Below are 21,289 nucleotides of genomic sequence, written 5' to 3' on the forward strand. Positions count from 1 at the left end.
AATTTTGGATTTATTTTAGCTAGGTGGTTATTAAATAGTTAATAACTATTTAATAACTATTGTACCTAGTTAAAATAAATACAAAGTTGCCTGTAAAATAAATATAAATCCTAAGATAGCTAGAATGTAATTATTAATTACATTGTAGCTATCTTAGGGTTTATTTTACAGATAAGTATTTAGTTTTAAATAGGAATAATTTATTTAATGATAGTGTAGTGTTAGGTGTAATTGTAACTTAGGTTAGTTTTTATTTTACAGGTAAATTTGTCTTTATTTTATCTTGGTAGCTATTAAATAGTTAATAACTATTTAATAGCTATTGTACCTATTTAAAATAAATTTAAATTTGCCTGTAAAATAAAAATAAATCCTTAAATAGCTACAATATAATTATTAGTTATATTGTAGCTATATTAGGGTTTATTTTATAGGTAAGTATTTAGTTTTAAATAGAATTAATTTAGTTAATAAGAGTAATTTTTATTTAGATTTATAAAAATAATATTTAAGTTAGGGGGGTGTTAGGGTTAGTGTAAGACTTAGGTTTAGTGGTTAATTAGTTTAATATAGATGGCGGCGGTATAGGGGGGGCAGGATAGGGGTTAATAAATTTATTTTAGGTGGTGACGGTGTAGGGGGGGTAGATTAGGGGTTAATAAGTTTAATATAGGTGGCAGCGGGGTCCGGGAGCAGCAGTTTAGGGGTTAACATATTTATTATAGTTGCGGCGGGGTCCGGGAGCGGCGGTTTAGGAGTTAATAAGTTTATTAGAGTGGCGGTGGGCTCCGGGAGTGGCGGTTTAGGGGTTAATAAGTTTATTAGAGTGGCAGTGGGCTCCGGGAGTGGCGGTTTAGGGGTTAATACGTTTATTAGAGTGGCGGTGGGCTCCGGGAGCGGCGGTTTAGGGGTTAACATATTTATTATAGTTGCGGCGGGGTCCGGGAGCGGCGGTTTAGGGGTTAATAAGTTTATTAGAGTGGCGTTGGGCTCTGGGAGCGGCGGTTTAGGGGTTAATAAGTTTATTAGAGTGGCGGTGGGCTCCGGGAGTGGCGGTTCAGGGGTTAACATGTTTAATATAGGTGGCGGCGGTGTAGGGGGGGACAGATTAGGGGTGTTTAGACTCGGGGTACATGTTAGGGTGTTAGGTGTAGACAGCTCCCATAGGAATCAATGGGATGTTGGGCAACAGTGAACATGAACTTTCGCTATGGTCAGACTCCCATTGAATCCTATGGGATCCGCCGCCTCCAGGGCGGCGGATTGAAAACCAGGTATGCTGGGCCGGAAAAGTGCCATGGGTACCTGCTAGTCATTTGATAACTTCCAAAAGTAGTCAGATTGTGCCGAACTTGCATTCGGAACATCTGGAGGGACGTAAGAATCGATCTGTGTTGGACTGAGTCCGGCGGATCAAAGCTTACGTCACTATATTCTACTTTTGTTGGGCAGTAGGGCTTGATAACTTAGGCGACTCAGCCTCGACACAAATACGCTGAGGAATTCCAAAGTATTTGATAACTAGAGGCCAAGGTCTGAGATGTAGGGGGGAGCAGTGCAATTGAGGGCTTTGTGTGTTAGAGTAAGAATTTTGTGTTTAATCCTGGAGGCAAGAGGAAGCCAGTGAAGGGATTGGCAGAGAGGTGCGGCAGATGAAGAGCGACGTGCAAGGAAGATGAGCCTGGCAGAGGCATTCATTATTGATTGTAAAGGCGCTAGGTGGCAGCAAGGGAGACAAGAGAGGATAGAGTTGCAGTAGTCAAGGCGGGAAAGGATGAGAGAGTGAATTCAAATCTTTGTTGTGTCTTGTGCAAGGAAATGTCTAATTTTAGCGATGTTTTTAAGGTGGAAGCAGCAGGCTTTAGCCAAGGACTGAATGTGAGGAGTGAAAGAAAGATCTGAGTCAAGTGTGACCCCAAGACATCAGGCATGTGAGGTTGACATGGGGGTTGGAGATTTTGGAAGAAGGGGAAAAAATAAGGAGCTCAGATTTGGAGAGATTTAGCTTGAGGTAGTGAGAGGACATCCAAGATAATATATGAAAGAGACAGTTAGTGACACGGGTTAGCTAGGAAGGAGATAGTTCTGGTGCATAGAGATAGATTTGGGTATCATCAGCATACAAATGATAATGAAACCCATTGAACTTTATTAAGGAACCTAGTGAGGACATATAGATTGAGAAGAGAAGGGGACCTAGGACAGAGGCCTTGCGGTACCCCAACAGAAAGAGGTAACGGGGCAGAGGATACCCCAGAGAAGGCTACGCTAAAGGTACGGTTAGACAGATAGAAAGAGAACCAAGAGAGAGCTGTGTCACAGATGCTGAAGGATTGGAGGGTATGGAGCAAAAGAGGGTGGTCAACAGTATCAAAGGCTGCAGACAGATCAAGGAGGATAAGTAGAGAGAAGTGGACTTTTGATTGTGCTGTAAGTAAGTCGTTGGTAACCTTAACAATTGCTGCCTATGTTGAGTGAAGGGGGCGAAATCCCGATTGCAGTGGGTCAAGGATGGAGTTTAATGTAAGGAAATGGGATAGACGTGCATATACTAGCTTTTCAAGAAGCTTTGAGGCAAGAGGTATTAGGGAAATAGGGCGGTAGTTGGATGGGGAGGTTGGATTGAGAGAAGGTTTTTTGAGCATAGGTGTGAGTAATGCATATTTAAGAGATGTGTGAACTATACCAGTGCTGAGGGAGAGGTTGAAGATGTGTGTATAGGGATAAGGGTAGAAGAGAGGGAGGGGAGAAGTTGTGAGGGGATGGGTCGAGGGGACAGGTAGTGAGGTGAGAGGATAGTATAAGGGCAGAAACTTCATCCTCTGTAACAGGGGCAAAAGAGCTCATAATTTAGCCCTTAGTAAGTGATGTTCACTAGTAGGGGGATATTTGCTGGGGAGAGTGAAGTTTGCGGGTAGCAGAGGGCTCTAAAAATGAAATACTACAGCCAATACAAATTTAATTACCCTGTTTTTGGAGTATATTATCTCATCATCACCTCTGTTTTCATATGCATGTGTTTTTTATTAAGGTAATAAGTACCCCAATCCCACTGCCTCCTCTGCAAAAGAACTTCTGCAACTCACCTCCTCTTTTGGTTTGTCACAATGGACTGATTCTCCCACTCACAAAGATGGTCACTCCCTTGACCTGATATTTAGCTATCGATGCACCCTCTCAAACTTCACAAACTCCCCCTTTCCTCTTTCTGACCACAATCTCCTTACTTGCAACATATCATCCCTCCCTACAACTCTCCCTCCTTCTGCTCCTCACACCAAACTTCACAGAAGCATTACGTCATTAGATCAACAACAGCTCTCGAATTCCCTCAAACCTCTCCTCTCATCCTTCTCCACCTTTTCATGCCCTGACCAATCTATCTGCCACTATAATTCCACCCTTACATCCGTCCTTGACAATCTTGCCCCTCTTACCATAGCTCGGAAATCAAACACTCATCCTCAGCCCTGGCATACTCCTCTGACATGATACCTACGAAGATGTTCCCATACTGCTGAGTGGCACTGGAGAAAATCTAGGAGTTCAGTTGATTTTCAACACTACAAATTTATATTGAACTCCTACTACTCTGCCCTTAATTTCCATAAACAACACTACTTCTCTACTCTTATCTCTAATCTTTCTTCAAACCCAAAACATTTGTTCTCCACTTTCAATACTCTTCTCCGACCTCCCCCTCCTCCTAATACAACTTCTCTGTCAGCTCAAGACTTTGCCAACCACTTCAATAACAAAATTAACTCCATCAGAAATGAAATCAGCTCTCAACATAATTACATTCTCTCACCCCCTCAAATGCTCTCAATCAACCACAACCCACATAACCTTAAAATTAGCTCATTCTCCCCTGTTACTGAGGAAGAAGTTTCGGCACTTATACTGCGCTCTCACCTCACTACCTGTCTTCTTGACCCTATCCCCTCACAGCTACTCCCCTCCCTCTCTGCCACACTTACCCCTATACTCACACATACTTTCAACCTCTCCTTCAGCACCGGTATATTTCCCTCATCGCTGAAACATGCACTGGTCACACCTATCCTCAAAAAACCTTCCCTTGATCCTATCTCCCCATCCAACTTCCGCCCTAGTTCCCTCCTCCCTCTTGTATCAAAGCTTCTCGAAAAACTAGCTTATGCATGCCTATCCTATTTCCTTACAATAAACTCCCTCCTTGACCCATTGCAATCTGGATTTCGTCCCCATCACTCCAGAAACAGCAATGATTAAGGTTACCAACAACCTACTTACAGCAAAATCAAAAGGCCACTTCTCTCTGCTTATTCTCCTTGATCTGTCCGCAGCCTTTGACACTGTTGACCACCCTCCCTTGCTCCAAACCCTCCAATCCTTTGGCATATGTGACACAGCCCTCTTGTGGCTCTCTTCCTACCTGTCAAACCGTACCTTTAGTGTAGCCTTCTCTGGGGCCTCCTCTGCCCCGTCACCACTTTCTGTCGGAGTACTGCAAGGCTCTGTCCTTGGTCCCCTTCTCTTCTCAATCTACACGTCATCACTAGGTTCCCTAATAAAGTCCCATGGTTTACAATATCATTTGTATGCCGACGACACCCAAATCTACTTCTCTGCACCAGACCTTTCTCCTTCCTTGCTAACCCTTGTCACTAACTGTCTTTCTCACATCTCCAACTGGATGTCCTCTCACTATCTCAAGCTAAATCTCTCCAAAACTGAGCTCCTTATTTTCCCCCCTTCTTCTAAACTCTCCACCCACAATCTCTCTATAACTGTCGACAACTCCATCATTACCCCTACCCCGCATGCCCTATGTCTCGGGGTCACATTTGACTCAGATCTTTCTTTCACTCCTCACATTCAGTCTTTGGCTAAAGCCTGCCGCTTCCACCTTAAAAACATCTCTAAAATGGGGGCGGAGCCTGGCTGCAGCTAAGATGGCTGTGTAACTCCGGTGCTCTGCAAAGAAGGGCTCTTAAAACAATGACCTGAAGGAGCTAACCTGAGCTACCACAACTAATTTTACATCCTAAAGCAGGCTAAACACTAAAGGCATCTACCGATCGCTGCATATCACCTCTCACTGGTGTATAAAAGACCGCAGGACACTTTGCAGCATGTGGGACACCACGCTACTTTTCAGACTACTACACGCTGCTTGAGACATATCGGACTACCACCAGCTTATTAAGACATAACGGCAATACCCTTGATCTCAACTCACCACACTAACCACCTCTACCTGGTCCCTGAGGACAGGTCACCGCAATCGCCGTGGAAGTGAGACCGAAAATCACCGATATAAGCAGGGCTCTGTGAATGGCGGCGGCCATCTTGGGAACGCCGCTCCGATAACTCAGGTAACCCTGACACACTCCACAAGTACACAGTGCCTCAACCTAATACTTAATCACCTTAAAATAGCCTGCGGACTACCATACATTGCCTATAAACCAAAAAGGGGGACAAAATAAGGCACCACAATACCCGCCATAATAACTGCGGCCTAATTTGCTTTAGTGGAAAGGTTAAGATCGTCATTACACAGAAGGGCCTTTCACACACACAGCTACAGGGTCTGCTAGACGATATACCACCTATAACCCACATAAGACCTATAACAGCTGCCTGTTAACTTTCAACTTTTACTTTTATTGAGGTTAAGCGCCCCCCTGCTCACACGCCATCTATTACAGGGGAGAGAGAGAGAGGGGAGATCAAAATATAAACTTTAATACAGTCTAAGAATTACCACTAACTTCTCCAAGAACCTCTTTATGCAATATATACGGAACCTGTCTATGCTGAGAAGAATTTAGAAGCAATCATAACTACAACTGCTTATAGATTGCTGTGCCCTTTAGCAGTATGACTGCACTTTACCTAACTAACACGTAAAAACAACAAACAACTAGAAGCAGGGTGGTTGCAGACAGTGCACATTAGATATCCTGAAAGGTGCTGCAGATAGTCTACGTAAGACCACATTCACATTCTTCACTATCTTCTATATCAAAGCTGAATAACCCCTGCTCCTTGTGAAAAATTACTGCCTCCTATAACTAATCTTATAATGATGGCGGCTAGAAGACATACCAAACCTGAAAAAGCCCTGAAGCATGCATCAACAAAATCTCATACTGTATCATCCTTTTTTGCTACAGAACACTCCCTGTCTCCCAATCTCTCTCAAAACAAACATACTTCTACACCAAACATAGAAGAACCTACAACGGAGCTCTCAGCCTCACCTAAACTACCTGACAATATTCCTACATCACTCCTATCTCAATTCGCAACGAAACAAGAGATTTCTTCGATTTTCCGGACATGTCTGTGCGAAGAACTACTAGAAATGAAACAGGACCTGCACAATTTAGGTTCTAGAGTTGACATGCTGGAAGCGGAGACTGAGGAGGTGAGAGAAGATATCCATAGAATTGAGGATAGAACTACAACACATCAGGAAACAATCACCACATTAATGGATAAGATTGACGACCTTGAAAATAGGAGTAGGAGGAAAAACCTGAGGCTACGAGGCATTCCAGAGTCTATCTTACCGAAGGACTTTCATGAATATTTACAATCGTTATTTACCTCCATCAAAGACTCCGCTTACCCAAACGACATACTATGGGTAAGAGCTCACAGGGCATTAAGGCCTAAACCTCCTGATAGCGCCCCTCCCAGGGACATCATTATCAGATTCAAAAATTTCCTTGAAAAAGAGATGCTGCTTAACCAAGCCCGTAGACATCAGCCTGTCAAGTTTAGAGGAAACGTGATACAGTTTTATCAGGACCTTTCTGCCAGAACCCTGCAGATAAGGAAAGAATTTTCCCCGCTCACATCCTTACTCAGGAATAAGAAAATCCCTTATAGGTGGGGTTTCCCTGTTCATCTCATGGTGATCCACAATGACAAACGTTACACCTGCCATACACCTGAAGGTGCCTTCTGCAGGGATCTAGGCATAGAACAACCTACTATGGACCCCTCCGATCTACCCACTACTCAAACATCACACAAAAGACCACAATCCAACCTACCACGATGGCAAACCAAAGGGACATGTAATGCAACCGAAGCAAAACAAGGCAAGGTCCGCAAGACCACACCACCCCAGAAACCTTCTCCAAACCCTGATTCGAATGAAGATTGAGTTTAAGCCCTACACTTAGAATGGTTAACCAATTCTGCTTGGTTTTCTTTTTCTCTTTTGAGGGTTTTATTTATTGTTTCCTTTCCTCTTATTGGATCTTTATGGACATCCCCACCGTCTGGGTGGAACTGGGAAGGTGAGAGGGACATGGTCAGGTAATATTAAAGACATTTGAAATACTAATATAGCCTCTTTTCCCTCCCCCCCGCCCTCCCTCAATGTACTTGCAATCCCCTTTCTCCTTCTCCTTCTCTTTTTCTTTTGTCGAGATTATTTACAGTACTGTGTTACCTCAGGTCACTCTTATACAGCTAGTCATCACTTCCCAGTTTTTCGTTCCATGACAGACCCACTAACCCAAATGTGGTGACTTGCTGGAAAAGCGTCAACATAAATAAATAAGAGACCCATTCTTTCATATAGTACCCCCACAAAAGACTGGAACTCTAATTTATGTCTATTACTAGACTTAGAGTCATGTTTGTATTGTTTGTATTGTTGTCTTTGTTACTGTTTTTTTTGTCAAAGTTTTCAGAATATGCTTTTACTGTGTATCATATTATTTTCTCCAGAAGATGTGTAGGCTATGATAAGGTTTGTTCCCTTAGCGCAGAAACAACCCACCAACACTCCCAACACAGCTCCTATATAATACATAATACATTCATTCTCTCACACTTCTTTAAACACAAGACACATGGCTCATAGAAAAAATAAGGAACCATACCTTCTAATAATTCTATCACAAAATGCAAAAGGGTTAAACTCCCCAAGCAAACGCTTCAAAGCACTTGCTGATTTAGCGAGGAGAGGGGCAGATATTATCTATCTACAGGAGACGCATTTTAAAAAACAAAACTATCCAAAATATCTAGGCCGAACATACACCCAACATTACCATAACACAGGCCCCACTAAAAAATGCGGAGTAAGCATTTTACTTAAGAAAACATTGCCCTTCACACTACTAAAGAAAATATCTGACAAGGAAGGCAGACTCCTGGGCTTGGTAGGTCTTCTATATGGTCAACCCATAACCCTAGTAAATATATACACACCAAATTCCACTCCTAAACCATTCTTTGTTAACTTATTTTCCAAACTACTCGATTCCTCCAAAGGCCCAATCTACCTGGGTGGAGATTTCAACTTCCCAATTCAACCACAACTAGACTGTACTAACCCCCTTACTAGAGGAAATACCAAATTCCTAACATATTTCTGGAAGAACCTTAAAGTACACAACTTACATGATATATGGAGATACATACATCCAGAAACCAGGGATTACACATTTTATTCATACCCAAATAAATCATATAGTCGGATCGATTATATTTTCACTAACCAACTCGGCCTTTCCCAAATCACCAAATGCTCAATCACACCCACCCCATGGTCAGATCACAGTGCAGTTCAATTACATGTTAACTGGCCGGAACGCAGCACACATTATCACCACTGGACACTTGATGACACCCTACTGGGTGACACAGATAATGTCATGAAACTGAGCAAAACCCTGGAGGAATACTTTCTTCTTAATGTCCCTTCAACACCAAACCAATTTTCGGTTTGGGAGGCACATAAATGCTTCCTCAGAGGCGAACTTATCAAGCTTAAATCTAAGATCAATAAGGTGAAACAACAAAAATACAAAGCCCTTACCACTAAACTCGCACATATCACCTTACAACACAAGCTCTCTCCAACAGATCCCTCTATCTTAGACGAAATAACAGCTACACGAAAGGCACTAGACGATTATTTACAGATAGAATATCATACCCTTAAACAGAAGACAAACAGCCTATTTCATTTTGAGGGGAATAGAGCAGGTAAATACTTAGCGAGATCACTCCGAAAAAGAAAACTTAAATCATACATTACTGAAATACACACACCAAATAAACCCCCTCAAAAAACTACCCCAGATATCCTAGAGGCCTTTCACACCTATTACTCAACTCTCTATAACATCCAACCTGAGTCGCCAGCAGACCAGCTTTCTGAAGCCACCCACAATTTTCTTCAAGAATGCCAACTCCCATCCATAAATGACACACAATTAAAAGATATCACCTCATATATTACCCCGCAAGAAATCATATACGCAATCCAGGAATTAAAAACAGGAAAAAGTCCAGGCCCCGATGGGCTCTCAGCCAAATACTACCAGACATTTAGAGACATCTTAGTACCCCATCTAACGAACTTATTTAAATCTATAATAGACGGAGCACAATTTCCCCCTCCCATGCTAGAGGCACATGTGGTGGTACTGCCCAAACCTGGCAAACCACCCACAACACCCTCCAACTTTAGACCCATATCATTGTTAAATTTAGACATCAAGCTATATGCGAAAATTCTGGCCACCCGACTGAACAGAGTCATCCCAGACCTCATCCATACTAATCAAGTAGGCTTTACCCCACGCAGAGAAGCCCGTGATAACACCATGAAAATAATAAATATTATAGAACATGCTAATACCCGCCATATCCCATCTATAGTCCTCTCACTTGATGCCGAAAAGGCGTTTGATCGTCTTAGCTGGCCTTTTCTTACTCAGACCCTGAAAAAATTTGGCTTCAATAATCAATTTATCCATATGATTTTTGCACTATGTAATAACCCCAAGGCAAAAATAAAGTTGAACGACTCGTTATCTAACCCTTTTCACATTAACAACGGCACCAGACAGGGGTGTCCACTTTCCCCAACTTTATTTATTTTGGCAATGGAGACGCTAGCAACCCAAATCAGGACAATACCTCAGATTTCCGGAATTACCATAGGACAAAAAGAATATAAGGTCTCCCTATACGCAGACGATATCATACTTACTCTCACGAATCTCTCTACTTCTATTCCCTCCATAATGCATCTTTTTCAGAGATATGGAATGCTATCCAATTTCCGCATTAATAACACTAAATCAGAATACATCAACTTAAACTCTTCCCCTGAAGACCTAAATATATTACTAGTGCATAATTTTAAACACCAACCAAAGGCCTTAAAATACTTAGGGATACTCATTACACCATTCCTGCAGGAGATAATTCCTTTAAACTTTAACCCTCTTAGAAATCACATCCAAACTACTCTATCCTCCTGGTCCAATAAACCAATCTCTTGGCTAGGACGGGTGAATGCCATTAAAATGGTTATACTTCCTAAAATCCTGTACATTTTACAGGCAATACCCAACCCCATTCCCGACTCGACTATCCACTCCTTACAGAAAATTATTAATTCATACATCTGGGGCCACAAGCGCCCTAGGATTGCCACGCAAACCTTATACCGCTCTAAATCAGAGGGGGGATTGGGAGTTCCCAATATACTTTTGTATCGTTATGCTACACTCATGACCAGAATAGTAGATTGGTGTAAACATGCCCGACATAAAGAGTGGGTGGGCTTGGAACATGTATCTACAGGAGAGATTCAATTGGGGGGTAGGTGTTGGCTCCCAATGGGACGGGATAAAGATACATTAGACCCTCCCATTTTAGTGAAGGAAACGCTGAATATATGGGGAAAAATCTTAAAAAAATATAAATCCATTTCTACACCTTGCTCCCCTTTAACTCCCACCATAGGCAACCCCATATTCCCGTCTCAGCTTCCTATTCACTTCACCGACACTCCTAACTTAACTCAAATGATCCCACACTACTCCCTTACACGGGATAGCAAGTTAAAACCTAGAGAGGAAGTGTCTGAGATACTGGGACTCTCCCTTAGGGATTGGCTCTCGTACCATCAACTTGTTCATTATTTCACAACACACATAGAGAAACGTAATTTGTCCAGACCATTAACACCATTTGAATCCTTATGCTACCTGCCCCTCCCGGACACGGGTATCCTTTCCATATCTTATAAATTATTGGTTGCAGACAGATCAACTCACCCCCCATCCTACACGATAAGCTGGGAGAAAGAGCTTAATGAACAACAAACACCCAAAACATGGAAAATAATATATACACACATGAGCTCCTCCGCCTCATCCATGAACATAGCGGAAATGAACACAAAACTTCTCTGCAGATGGCACTATACCCCCGACAGATTGGGAAGGTTATTTCCACACACTAACTCCAATTGTTGGAGAGGTTGCACACAACCGGGCACATTCACTCATCTATGGTGGACCTGCCCGATTGCACAAGCATATTGGATAGACATTAGTAGGGAAATACAAATAGTGATAGGGACCTCTCTTCCATTCACACCTTGGACCTTCCTGTTTAACTATCTCCCACAGATAACATGTACACTAAGACTGAAACTAGCCACAATAATGATTAATACAGCCAAACGATATATTCCATATTATTGGAAACAGTCCACCCTACCATCTGTAAAATTTTGGCAAGAGAGGGTGTCCACGGCATTAGCATTGGAACAATACCATTATATAAAACTACGCAAATTAGAAGACTTTCTTTCCATCCGCCTTATATGGGAGGAGTATCTCCCCCCCCCCAAAAAAAAGAACCCCCCAGCACTACTCGCACTTATTGACAGGTCCCGCACATACACAACCCACGGCAGAACCCCCCGAGAATCTACGCTAGATAGAACTCAAACCCATCAATTTACACATTACCTTTTGTCTGATCCAATACATAGACCTTCTTACACTGTTCTTCATAGTTTCATAAATAATAGTTATAATTATAATGATAGCTATATTCTGAATTTGTCTGTTCTTTTTGTTTGTATTATTGAATGTTTTATTGGAGAAATGTCAACTCGCACTACAGAGGAAAAGGACTGCGCCTATTAAAGAACTCTTTTCCACCTCTATTGTAGAGGAACCTCTGCTACATGTAAACAGCTACATGAGAAACCAGTATATAATTATATCTCTGTATTGAACTGAACACATTTTATTATTGTATGCTGCATCTTGACAAAATAAAGTTTCTTTTAAAATTAAAAAAAAAAAAAAAAAAAAAAAACATCTCTAAAATTAGACACTTCCTTATACAAGACACAACTAAGATTTTAATCCACTCTCTCATCCTCTCCCGCCTCGATTACTGCAACTCTGTCCTCTCTGGTCTCCCTACCTACCGCCTAGCTCCTTTACAATCCTTAATGAATGCCTCTGCCAGACTCATCTTCCTTACACGTCGCTCTTCATCTACTGCACCTCTCTGCCAATCCCTTCACTGGCTTCCTCTTGCCTCTAGGATCAAACACAAAATTCTCACTCTGACATACAAAGCCCTCAACTGCACTGATCCCCCCTATATCTCAGACCTTGTCTCCATATACTCTCCCTCCCGTCCCCTTCGCTCTGCTCACGACCTCCTCCGCTCCTCCTCTCTTGTCACCTCATCACACTCCCGTTTACAGGACTTCTCCAGACTGGCTCCCATCTTGTGGAACTCTCTGCCTCGCTCCACAAGACTCTCTTCTAGTTTTAAAAGTTTCAAGTGCTCCCTAAAGACTCTACTGTTCAGGGATGCATACAACCTATGCTAACCTTTCTTTATACCAGTTCCTCTCCTCATTTGCTATCCCCTGAACCCCCCTAGCATGTAAGTGAAACTCTTGGCAGGGCCCTCTACCCATTTGATCCCTATAACTGTTTTTTTGTACTCTGCCTTTGTTAATAGCGCTGCGGAATCTGTTGGCGCTCTACAAATAACCAATAATAATAATAATAATAAGTATTTTTCTTTTTTTTTTTCTTTGCTTCTTTTTCTAATCCACTAGAAGTTACCATATGAATTAGTAAAACAAGAAAGGGATTTTATTAGTAGTCAGATGTGAACACAGAAGCAAAGTAAATGTTTCCGAATCAAAAGTAAAATATTGGCTCAGAATTTAATTAGGCTGCTGAGGGGAAACTTGCAGCCCTTTAATTTTTTCAAAGTATCTTTTTAGTGTATATGTTAGAGTGGATTGTTTTAAACAAGTAGATATTTTCATTTTATTAAATTTGTTTCATATGTTTTTAAAGACATTTTTGTGATGCTGGTATCCTAGTTACATGTGGCAAGAAGTTACTTATTATAAGAATTATTCAGCTCCATTAATTATGATGGAGCATGGCTGTAATAAGGAGCAGTTACAAAACATTTTGAATTGTGCAATTTTGGAGTTGTGACAAGTATTTTCAGCTAAATTTTAGCTTCATCAACAAGTTTTATTGAATTTAGGTCATAAGGTTAATACATTAAGTATAATTTTAGTATTGATAATTATGACTGCCTAATATGTTTGCATGCAGTTTTTAATTCATAACTTGTGAGTTATTAAAATGTTTATATAATTTGAAGCAAATTAACATTTCCTAAATGCTCAAATACACTATATGGCCACATATAGACACCTGACCAGTCTCCATGTGTGGGCGGAATAAGGGTGTTTCTTGAGTGTGTCTAAAGTTAATTTACTTCTTCAGGTCTCACTGATTTAACTCATCAAACTACGCAATGCACTTGCACTTTAACTAATAAAAAACATTCATGCTAAAGTAAAGATCTTCATAACTTTCTTAAACAGCTAGCTCTCAGCTCACTGGGACTTCCAGGTTTAGACCCTTTTCTTAAAAAAAAAATCAACAAATTCTGCCTATTTAAAGTCAGAGATTTTAATTTACTTCATGCTGGTGAACTTCATTAAGAAGCATATTCAGCTTCTTCTGCATCACCAGATACTGGGCTAGATGTCAAGACACCTAGTGCCCGATCATATATGCAGCGTCGCCCGCAAAAGCCGCTGCCGCCGCCAAAATTTGCGCTGGTTTGGTATCCTATATACGGCGTAACCTAGAAGTTACGCTCGTATATTTCTGCATTCGCCCGTAGTTTTTTGGGCCATAGGCAGGTATACCAAACCAGCGCAGTTTGGTATCCAATATACAGCGTAAGGACTTACGTGGCGAAAATGGAGAAATCTTACTCCATTTTCACCTTGCCACAAAATGCAGCCGTAGTAAGCCTTACGCTGTCTATTGGAGCCCCGTAACTCCCTAGACTAGCTGCAAAATAAACCTAACACCTAACGCATGCGCAGTGTCTATCTACCTGTCAACCGCGATCCCCCGCCACAATCCCTAATAAAGTATTTAACCCCTAAACTGCCGCACACGGACCCCGCCACCACCTACATTAAAAGTATAACCCCCTAATGTGATCCCCCTACACCGTCGCAAGCTACATTACATACCCCCTAATGTGAGTCCCTTACACCACCGCCATCTACCTTACCTACCCCCTAAAGTGAGCACATACTCCGCCGCCATCTATCTTACCTACCCCCTAAACTGAGCCCCTACCCCGCCGCCATCTACCTTACCTACCCCCTAAACTGAGCCCCTACCCCACCGCCATCTACCTTACCTACCCCCTAAACTGAGCCCCTACCCCGCCGCCATCTATCTTACCTAATCCCTAAAGTGAGCCCCTTACACCGCCGCCATCTATTTTAAAAGTATTAACCCCTAATTTAATCCCCCTACACCGCCGCCATCTATATTAACTATATTAACCCTAATTATATTAGGGTTAATATAGTTAATATAGTTATTATATTATATATATTAACTATATCAACCCTAATTATATTAGGGTTAATATAGTTAATATCGTTATTATATTATATATATATTAAGTATAATAACCCTAACCCTATCTAAATTCTTATTAAAATAGATCTAATTAATATTAATATTATTAATTAAAATATTCCTATTTAAATCTAAATACCTACCTATAAAATAAACCCTAAGATAGCTACAATGTAATTAAATAATTACATTGTAGCTATTTTAGGGTTTATATTTATTTTACAGGTAACTTGGTATTTATTTTAACTAGGTACAATAGCTATTAAATAGTTAATAACTATTTAATAGCTACCTAGTTAAAATAATTACCAATTTACCTGTAAAATAAATCCTAACCTAAGTTACAAATACACCTACACTATCAATAAATTAAATAAACTACAAATATCTAGACTAAAATACAATAAAATAATCTAAACTAAATTACAAAAACAAACAAACACTAAATTACAAAAAATAAAAAAGTATTACAAGATTTTTAAGCTAATTACACCTATTCTAAGCCCCCTAATAAAATAATAAAGCCAGCCAAAATAAAAAAAATTCCCTGCCCTATTCTAAATTAAAAAAGTTCAAAGCTCTTTTACCTTACCAGCCCTTAAAAGGGCCTTTTGCGGGGCATGCCCCAAAGAAAACAGCTCTTTTGCCTGTAAAGAAAAAACACAATACCACCCCCCAACATTACAACCCACCACCCACATACCCCTATTCTAAACCCACCCAAACCCCCCTTAAAAAAAAACCTAACACTACCCCCCTATTTAATAGCTATTGTACCTAGTTAAAATAAATACCAAGTTACCTGTAAAATAAATATAAACCCTAAAATAGCTACAATGTAATTATTAATTACATTGTAGCTATCTAAGGCCTAGATTTGGAGTTCGGCGGTAAAAGGGCTGTTAACGCTCCGCGGGCTTTTTTCTGGCCGCACCATAAATTTAACTCTGGTATCGAGAGTTTAAACAAATGCTGCGTTAGGCTCCAAAAAAGGAGCGTAGAGCATTTTTACCGCAAATGCAACTCTCAATACCAGAGTTGCTTACGGACGCGGCCGGCCTCAAAAACGTGCTCGTGCACGATTCTCCCATAAGAAACAATGGGGCTGTTTGAGCTGAAAAAAAACCTAACACCTGCAAAAAAGCAGCGTTCAGCTCCTAACGCAGCCCCATTGTTTCCTATGGGGAAACACTTCCTACGTCTGCACCTAACACTCTAACATGTACCCCGAGTCTAAACACCCCTAACCTTACACTTATTAACCCCTAATCTGCCGCCCCCGCTATCGCTGACCCCTGCATATTTTTTTTAACCCCTAATCTGCCGCTCCGTAAACCGCCGCAACCTACGTTATCCCTATGTACCCCTAATCTGCTGCCCTAACATCGCCGACCCCTATATTATATTTATTAACCCCTAATCTGCCCCCCTCAACGTCGCCGACACCTGCCTACACTTATTAACCCCTAATCTGCCGAGCGGACCTGAGCTCTACTATAATAAAGTTATTAACCCCTAACCCGCCTCACTAACCCTATCATAAATAGTATTAACCCCTAATCTGCCCTCCCTAACATCGCCGACACCTACCTTCAATTATTAACCCCTAATCTGCCGAGCGGACCTCACCGCTACTATAATAAATGTATTAACCCCTAAAGCTAAGTCTAACCCTAACACTAACACCCCCCCTAAATTAAATATAATTTTAATCTTACGAAATTAATTAACTCTTATTAAATAACTTATTCCTATTTAAAGCTAAATACTTACCTGTAAAATAAATCCTAATATAGCTACAATATAAATTATAATTATATTATAGCTATTTTAGGATTAATATTTATTTTACAGGTAACTTTGTATTTATTTTAACCAGGTACAATAGCTATTAAATAGTTAAGAACTATTTAATAGCTACCTAGTTAAAATAATAACAAATTTACCTGTAAAATAAATCCTAACCTAAGATATAATTAAACCTAACACTACCCTATCAATAAATTAATTAAATAAACTACCTACAATTACCTACAATTAACCTAACACTACACTATCAATAAATTAATTAAACACAATTGCTACAAATAAATACAATTAAATAAACTAGCTAAAGTACAAAAAATAAAAAAGAACTAAGTTACAAAAAATAAAAAAATATTTACAAACATAAGAAAAATATTACAACAATTTTAAACTAATTACACTTACTCTAAGCCCCCTAATAAAATAACAAAGCCCCCCAAAATAAAAAATTCCCTACCCTATTCTAAATTAAAAAAGTTACAAGCTCTTTTACCTTACCAGCCCTGAACAGGGCCCTTTGCGGGGCATGCCCCAAGGATTTCAGCTATTTTGCCTGTAAAAAAAAACATACAATACCCCCCCCCACATTACAACCCACCACCCACATACCCCTAATCTAACCCAAACCCCCCTTAAATAAACCTAACACTAAGCCCCTGAAGATCTTCCTACCTTGTCTTCACCATACCAGGTTCACCGATCCGTCCTGGCTCCAACATCTTCATCCAACCCAAGCGGGGGTTGGCGATCCATCATCCGGTGCTGAAGAGGTCCAGAAGAGGCTCCAAAGTCTTCCTCCTATCCGGCAAGAAGAGGACATCCGGACCGGCAAACATCTTCTCCAAGCGGCATCTTCAATCTTCTTCCATCCGGTGCGGAGCGGGTCCATCTTGAAGCAGGCGACGCGGATCCATCCTCTTCTTCCGTTGTCTCCCGACGAATGATGGTTCCTTTAAGGGACGTCATCCAAGATGGCGTCCCTCGAATTCCGATTGGCTGATAGGATTCTATCAGCCAATCGGAATTAAGGTAGGAATTTTCTGATTGGCTGATGGAATCAGCCAATCAGAATCAAGTTCAATCCAATTGGCTGATCCAATCAGCCAATCAGATTGAGCTCACATTCTATTGGCTTTTCCGATCAGCCAATAGAATGCGAGCTCAATCTGATTGGCTGATTGGATCAGCCAATTGGATTGAACTTGATTCTGATTGGCTGATTCCATCAGCCAATCAGAAAATTCCTACCTTAATTCCGATTGGCTGATAGAATCCTATCAGCCAATCGGAATTCGAGGGACGCCATCTTGGATGACGTCCCTTAAAGGAACAGTCATTTGTCGGGAGACAACGGAAGAAGAGGATGGATCCGCGTCGCCTGCTTCAAGATGGACCCGCTCCGCACCGGATGGAAGAAGATTGAAGATGCTGCTTGGAGAAGATGTTTGCCGGTCCGGATGTCCTCTTCTTGCCGGATAGGAGGAAGACTTTGGAGCCTCTTCTGGACCTCTTCAGCACCGGATGATGGATCGCCAACCCCCGCTTGGGTTGGATGAAGATGTTGGAGCCAGGACGGATCGGTGAACCTGATATGGTGAAGACAAGGTAGGAAGATCTTCAGGGGCTTAGTGTTAGGTTTATTTAAGGGGGGTTTGGGTTAGATTAGGGGTATGTGGGTGGTGGGTTGTAATGTTGGGGGGGGTATGGTATGTTTTTTTTTACAGGCAAAAGAGCTGAAATCCTTGGGGCATGCCCCGCAAAGGGCCCTGTTCAGGGCTGGTAAGGTAAAAGAGCTTGTAACTTTTTTAATTTAGAATAGGGTAGGGAATTTTTTATTTTGGGGGGCTTTGTTATTTTATTAGGGGGCTTAGAGTAGGTGTAATTAGTTTAAAATTGTTGTAATATTTTTCTTATGTTTGTAAATATTTTTTTATTTTTTGTAACTTAGTTCTTTTTTATTTTTTGTACTTTAGCTAGTTTATTTAATTGTATTTATTTGTAGCAATTGTGTTTAATTAATTTATTGATAGTGTAGTGTTAGGTTAATTGTAGGTAATTGTAGGTAGTTTATTTAATTAATTTATTGATAGGGTAGTGTTAGGTTTAATTATATCTTAGGTTAGGATTTATTTTACAGGTAAATTTGTTATTATTTTAACTAGGTAGCTATTAAATAGTTCTTAACTATTTAATAGCTATTGTACCTGGTTAAAATAAATACAAAGTTACCTGTAAAATAAATATTAATCCTAAAATAGCTATAATATAATTATAATTTATATTGTAGCTATATTAGGATTTATTTTACAGGTAAGTATTTAGCTTTAAATAGGAATAAGTTATTTAATAAGAGTTAATTTATTTTGTAAGATTAAAATTATATTTAATTTAGGGGGGGTGTTAGTGTTAGGGTTAGACTTAGCTTTAGGGGTTAATACATTTATTATAGTAGCGGTGAGGTCCGCTTGGCAGATTAGGGGTTAATAATTGAAGGTAGGTGTCGGCGATGTTAGGGAGGGCAGATTAGGGGTTAATACTATTTATGATAGGGTTAGTGAGGCGGGTTAGGGGTTAATAACTTTATTATAGTAGCGCTCAGGTCCGCTCGGCAGATTAGGGGTTAATAAGTGTAGGCAGGTGTCGGCGACGTTGAGGGGGGCAGATTAGGGGTTAATAAATATAATATAGGGGTCGGCGGTGTTAGGGGTAGCAGATTAGGGGTACATAAGTATAACGTAGGTGGCGGCGCTTTGCGGTCGGAAGATTAGGGGTTAATTATTTTAAGTAGCTGGCGGCGACGTTGTGGGGGGGCAGGTTAGGGGTTAATAAATGTAATACAGGGGTCGGCGGGGTTAGGGGCAGCAGATTAGGGGTACATAAGTATAACGTAGGTGGCGGTCGGCAGATTAGGGGTTAAAAATTTAAATCGAGTGGCGGCGATGTGGGGGGAGCTCGGTTTAGGGGTACATAGGTAGTTTATGGGTGTTAGTGTACTTTAGGGTACAGTAGTTAAGAGCTTTATGAACCGGCGTTAGCCAGAAAGCTCTTAACTCCTGCTTTTTTCAGGCGGCTGGAATTTTGTCGTTAGAGCTCTAACGCTCACTTCAGAAACGACTCTAAATACCGGCGTTAGAAAGATCCCATTGAAAAGATAGGATACGCAAATGGCGTAGGGGGATCTGCGGTATGGAAAAGTCGCGGCTGAAAAGTGAGCGTTAGACCCTTTAATCACTGACTCCAAATACCAGCGGGCGGCCAAAACCAGCGTTAGGAGCCTCTAACGCTGGTTTTGACGGCTACCGCCGAACTCCAAATCTAGGCCTTAGGGTTTATTTTATAGGTAAGTATTTAGATTTAAATAGGAATATTTTAATTAATAATATTAATATTAATTAGATCTATTTTAATAAGAATTTAGTTAGGGGTGTTAGCGTTAGATAGGGTTATTATACTTAATATATATATATTATAATAACGATATTAACTATATTAACCCTAATATAATTAGGGTTAATATAGTTAATATATATAATATAATAACTATATTAACTATATTAATATAGTTAATGGCGGCGGTGTAGGGGGATTAAATTAGCGGTTAATATTTTTAAAATAGAAGGCGGCGGTGTAAGGGGCTCACTTTAGGGGTTAGGTAAGATAGATGGCGGCGGGGTAGGGGCTCACTTTAGGGGGTAGGTAAGGTAGATGGAGAGTGGAGAGATAACTGAACTTTAGTGAATATACTGCATAGAATAATATTGGAAGTGGTGAGGCTGGAGAAACATCTTAGCTCAGTAAGTTTATAAAATATTAATAATGATAGAGGAAGGCAATATAAAATGTAGTATAAGCTCCAGCTTCCATGTCTTATGATAAGAAATAATATAATTATACATAATAAACAATATCAGAATCATAGTAAAAACTTGATGAATTTTTGTTATCTTACCTGTACTAACCAGAGCACTGTTATTGTAAAGCGTTCCAAGATGTGGTCCTGAAAGCGATAGAAATGTATGTAGTTTGTTCAGATAATATCTAAACCGGGGACGGGTAAGGACAGACCTAATAATGATGTTCCCCAAGGAATGACCAATAAAACTGAAAAAAAGCAATATTTAAAAACATTAATTCAAGTGTTTATCTTTTTTCAACACATGATAAATTCATAAGAAACCAGACAATTGTGTTATTTATGAACAAACACTGGTCTGAATGACAAATGGAGAGCAAAAATATTAGCAATATTGTGTTAACATTGCTCGAGCACTCCATAGTACGTCCAAAAAGAAAAGAAAAATCTTGACCACAACATTTAGAAAACCTTTGCCAATCACAGTCACATTTTGTTAAAACACCTTCTTTATAACAGCAATAATGTCGGCCTGAATTCGATTTTTAGATGGGGCTCTGTCTTTTTTGTTGGTGTTTCAGATCTTCAGCAGAATTCTAATTTTTTTATTTTTTTTAAGATGCTTTGAAGTGTCTCGATTTGTGATTTGGTTACAGTAATGGAAATCTTGTAGGTTTCTAAAAATAATAATATTCATTAAAAAATAACTTAAGAAATATCTCTGTTAGAGAAGACTTTTTAAAAGAGAGTATTTTATATTTTTGAATGCAGTTGTGGAAAGGAAAAACATATTCTGTATAGTGAGAATGTAAACCTTTGCTGAGATGTTCTGAGCAATATGGTATAAGTGTGGTAACTTTTC

The 21,289-nt window shown here is 40.2% G+C and overlaps 1 protein-coding gene across 1 annotated transcript in view; it reads right to left on the bottom strand.

The window, feature by feature from the left end:
* The window catches only part of FAM135B (family with sequence similarity 135 member B), a 292,460-nt gene that overhangs the window by 38,460 nt on the left and 232,711 nt on the right, over window positions 1-21,289 (bottom strand). The window contains exon 16 of the mRNA XM_053715380.1: window positions 20,524-20,675. Coding sequence (XP_053571355.1) covers window positions 20,524-20,675 — 152 coding nt within the window. The remainder of the gene's footprint in view (window positions 1-20,523; window positions 20,676-21,289) is intronic.

This window comes from Bombina bombina, chromosome 5 (assembly GCF_027579735.1).
Source record: "Bombina bombina isolate aBomBom1 chromosome 5, aBomBom1.pri, whole genome shotgun sequence".
NCBI classification, from domain to species: domain Eukaryota; kingdom Metazoa; phylum Chordata; class Amphibia; order Anura; family Bombinatoridae; genus Bombina; species Bombina bombina.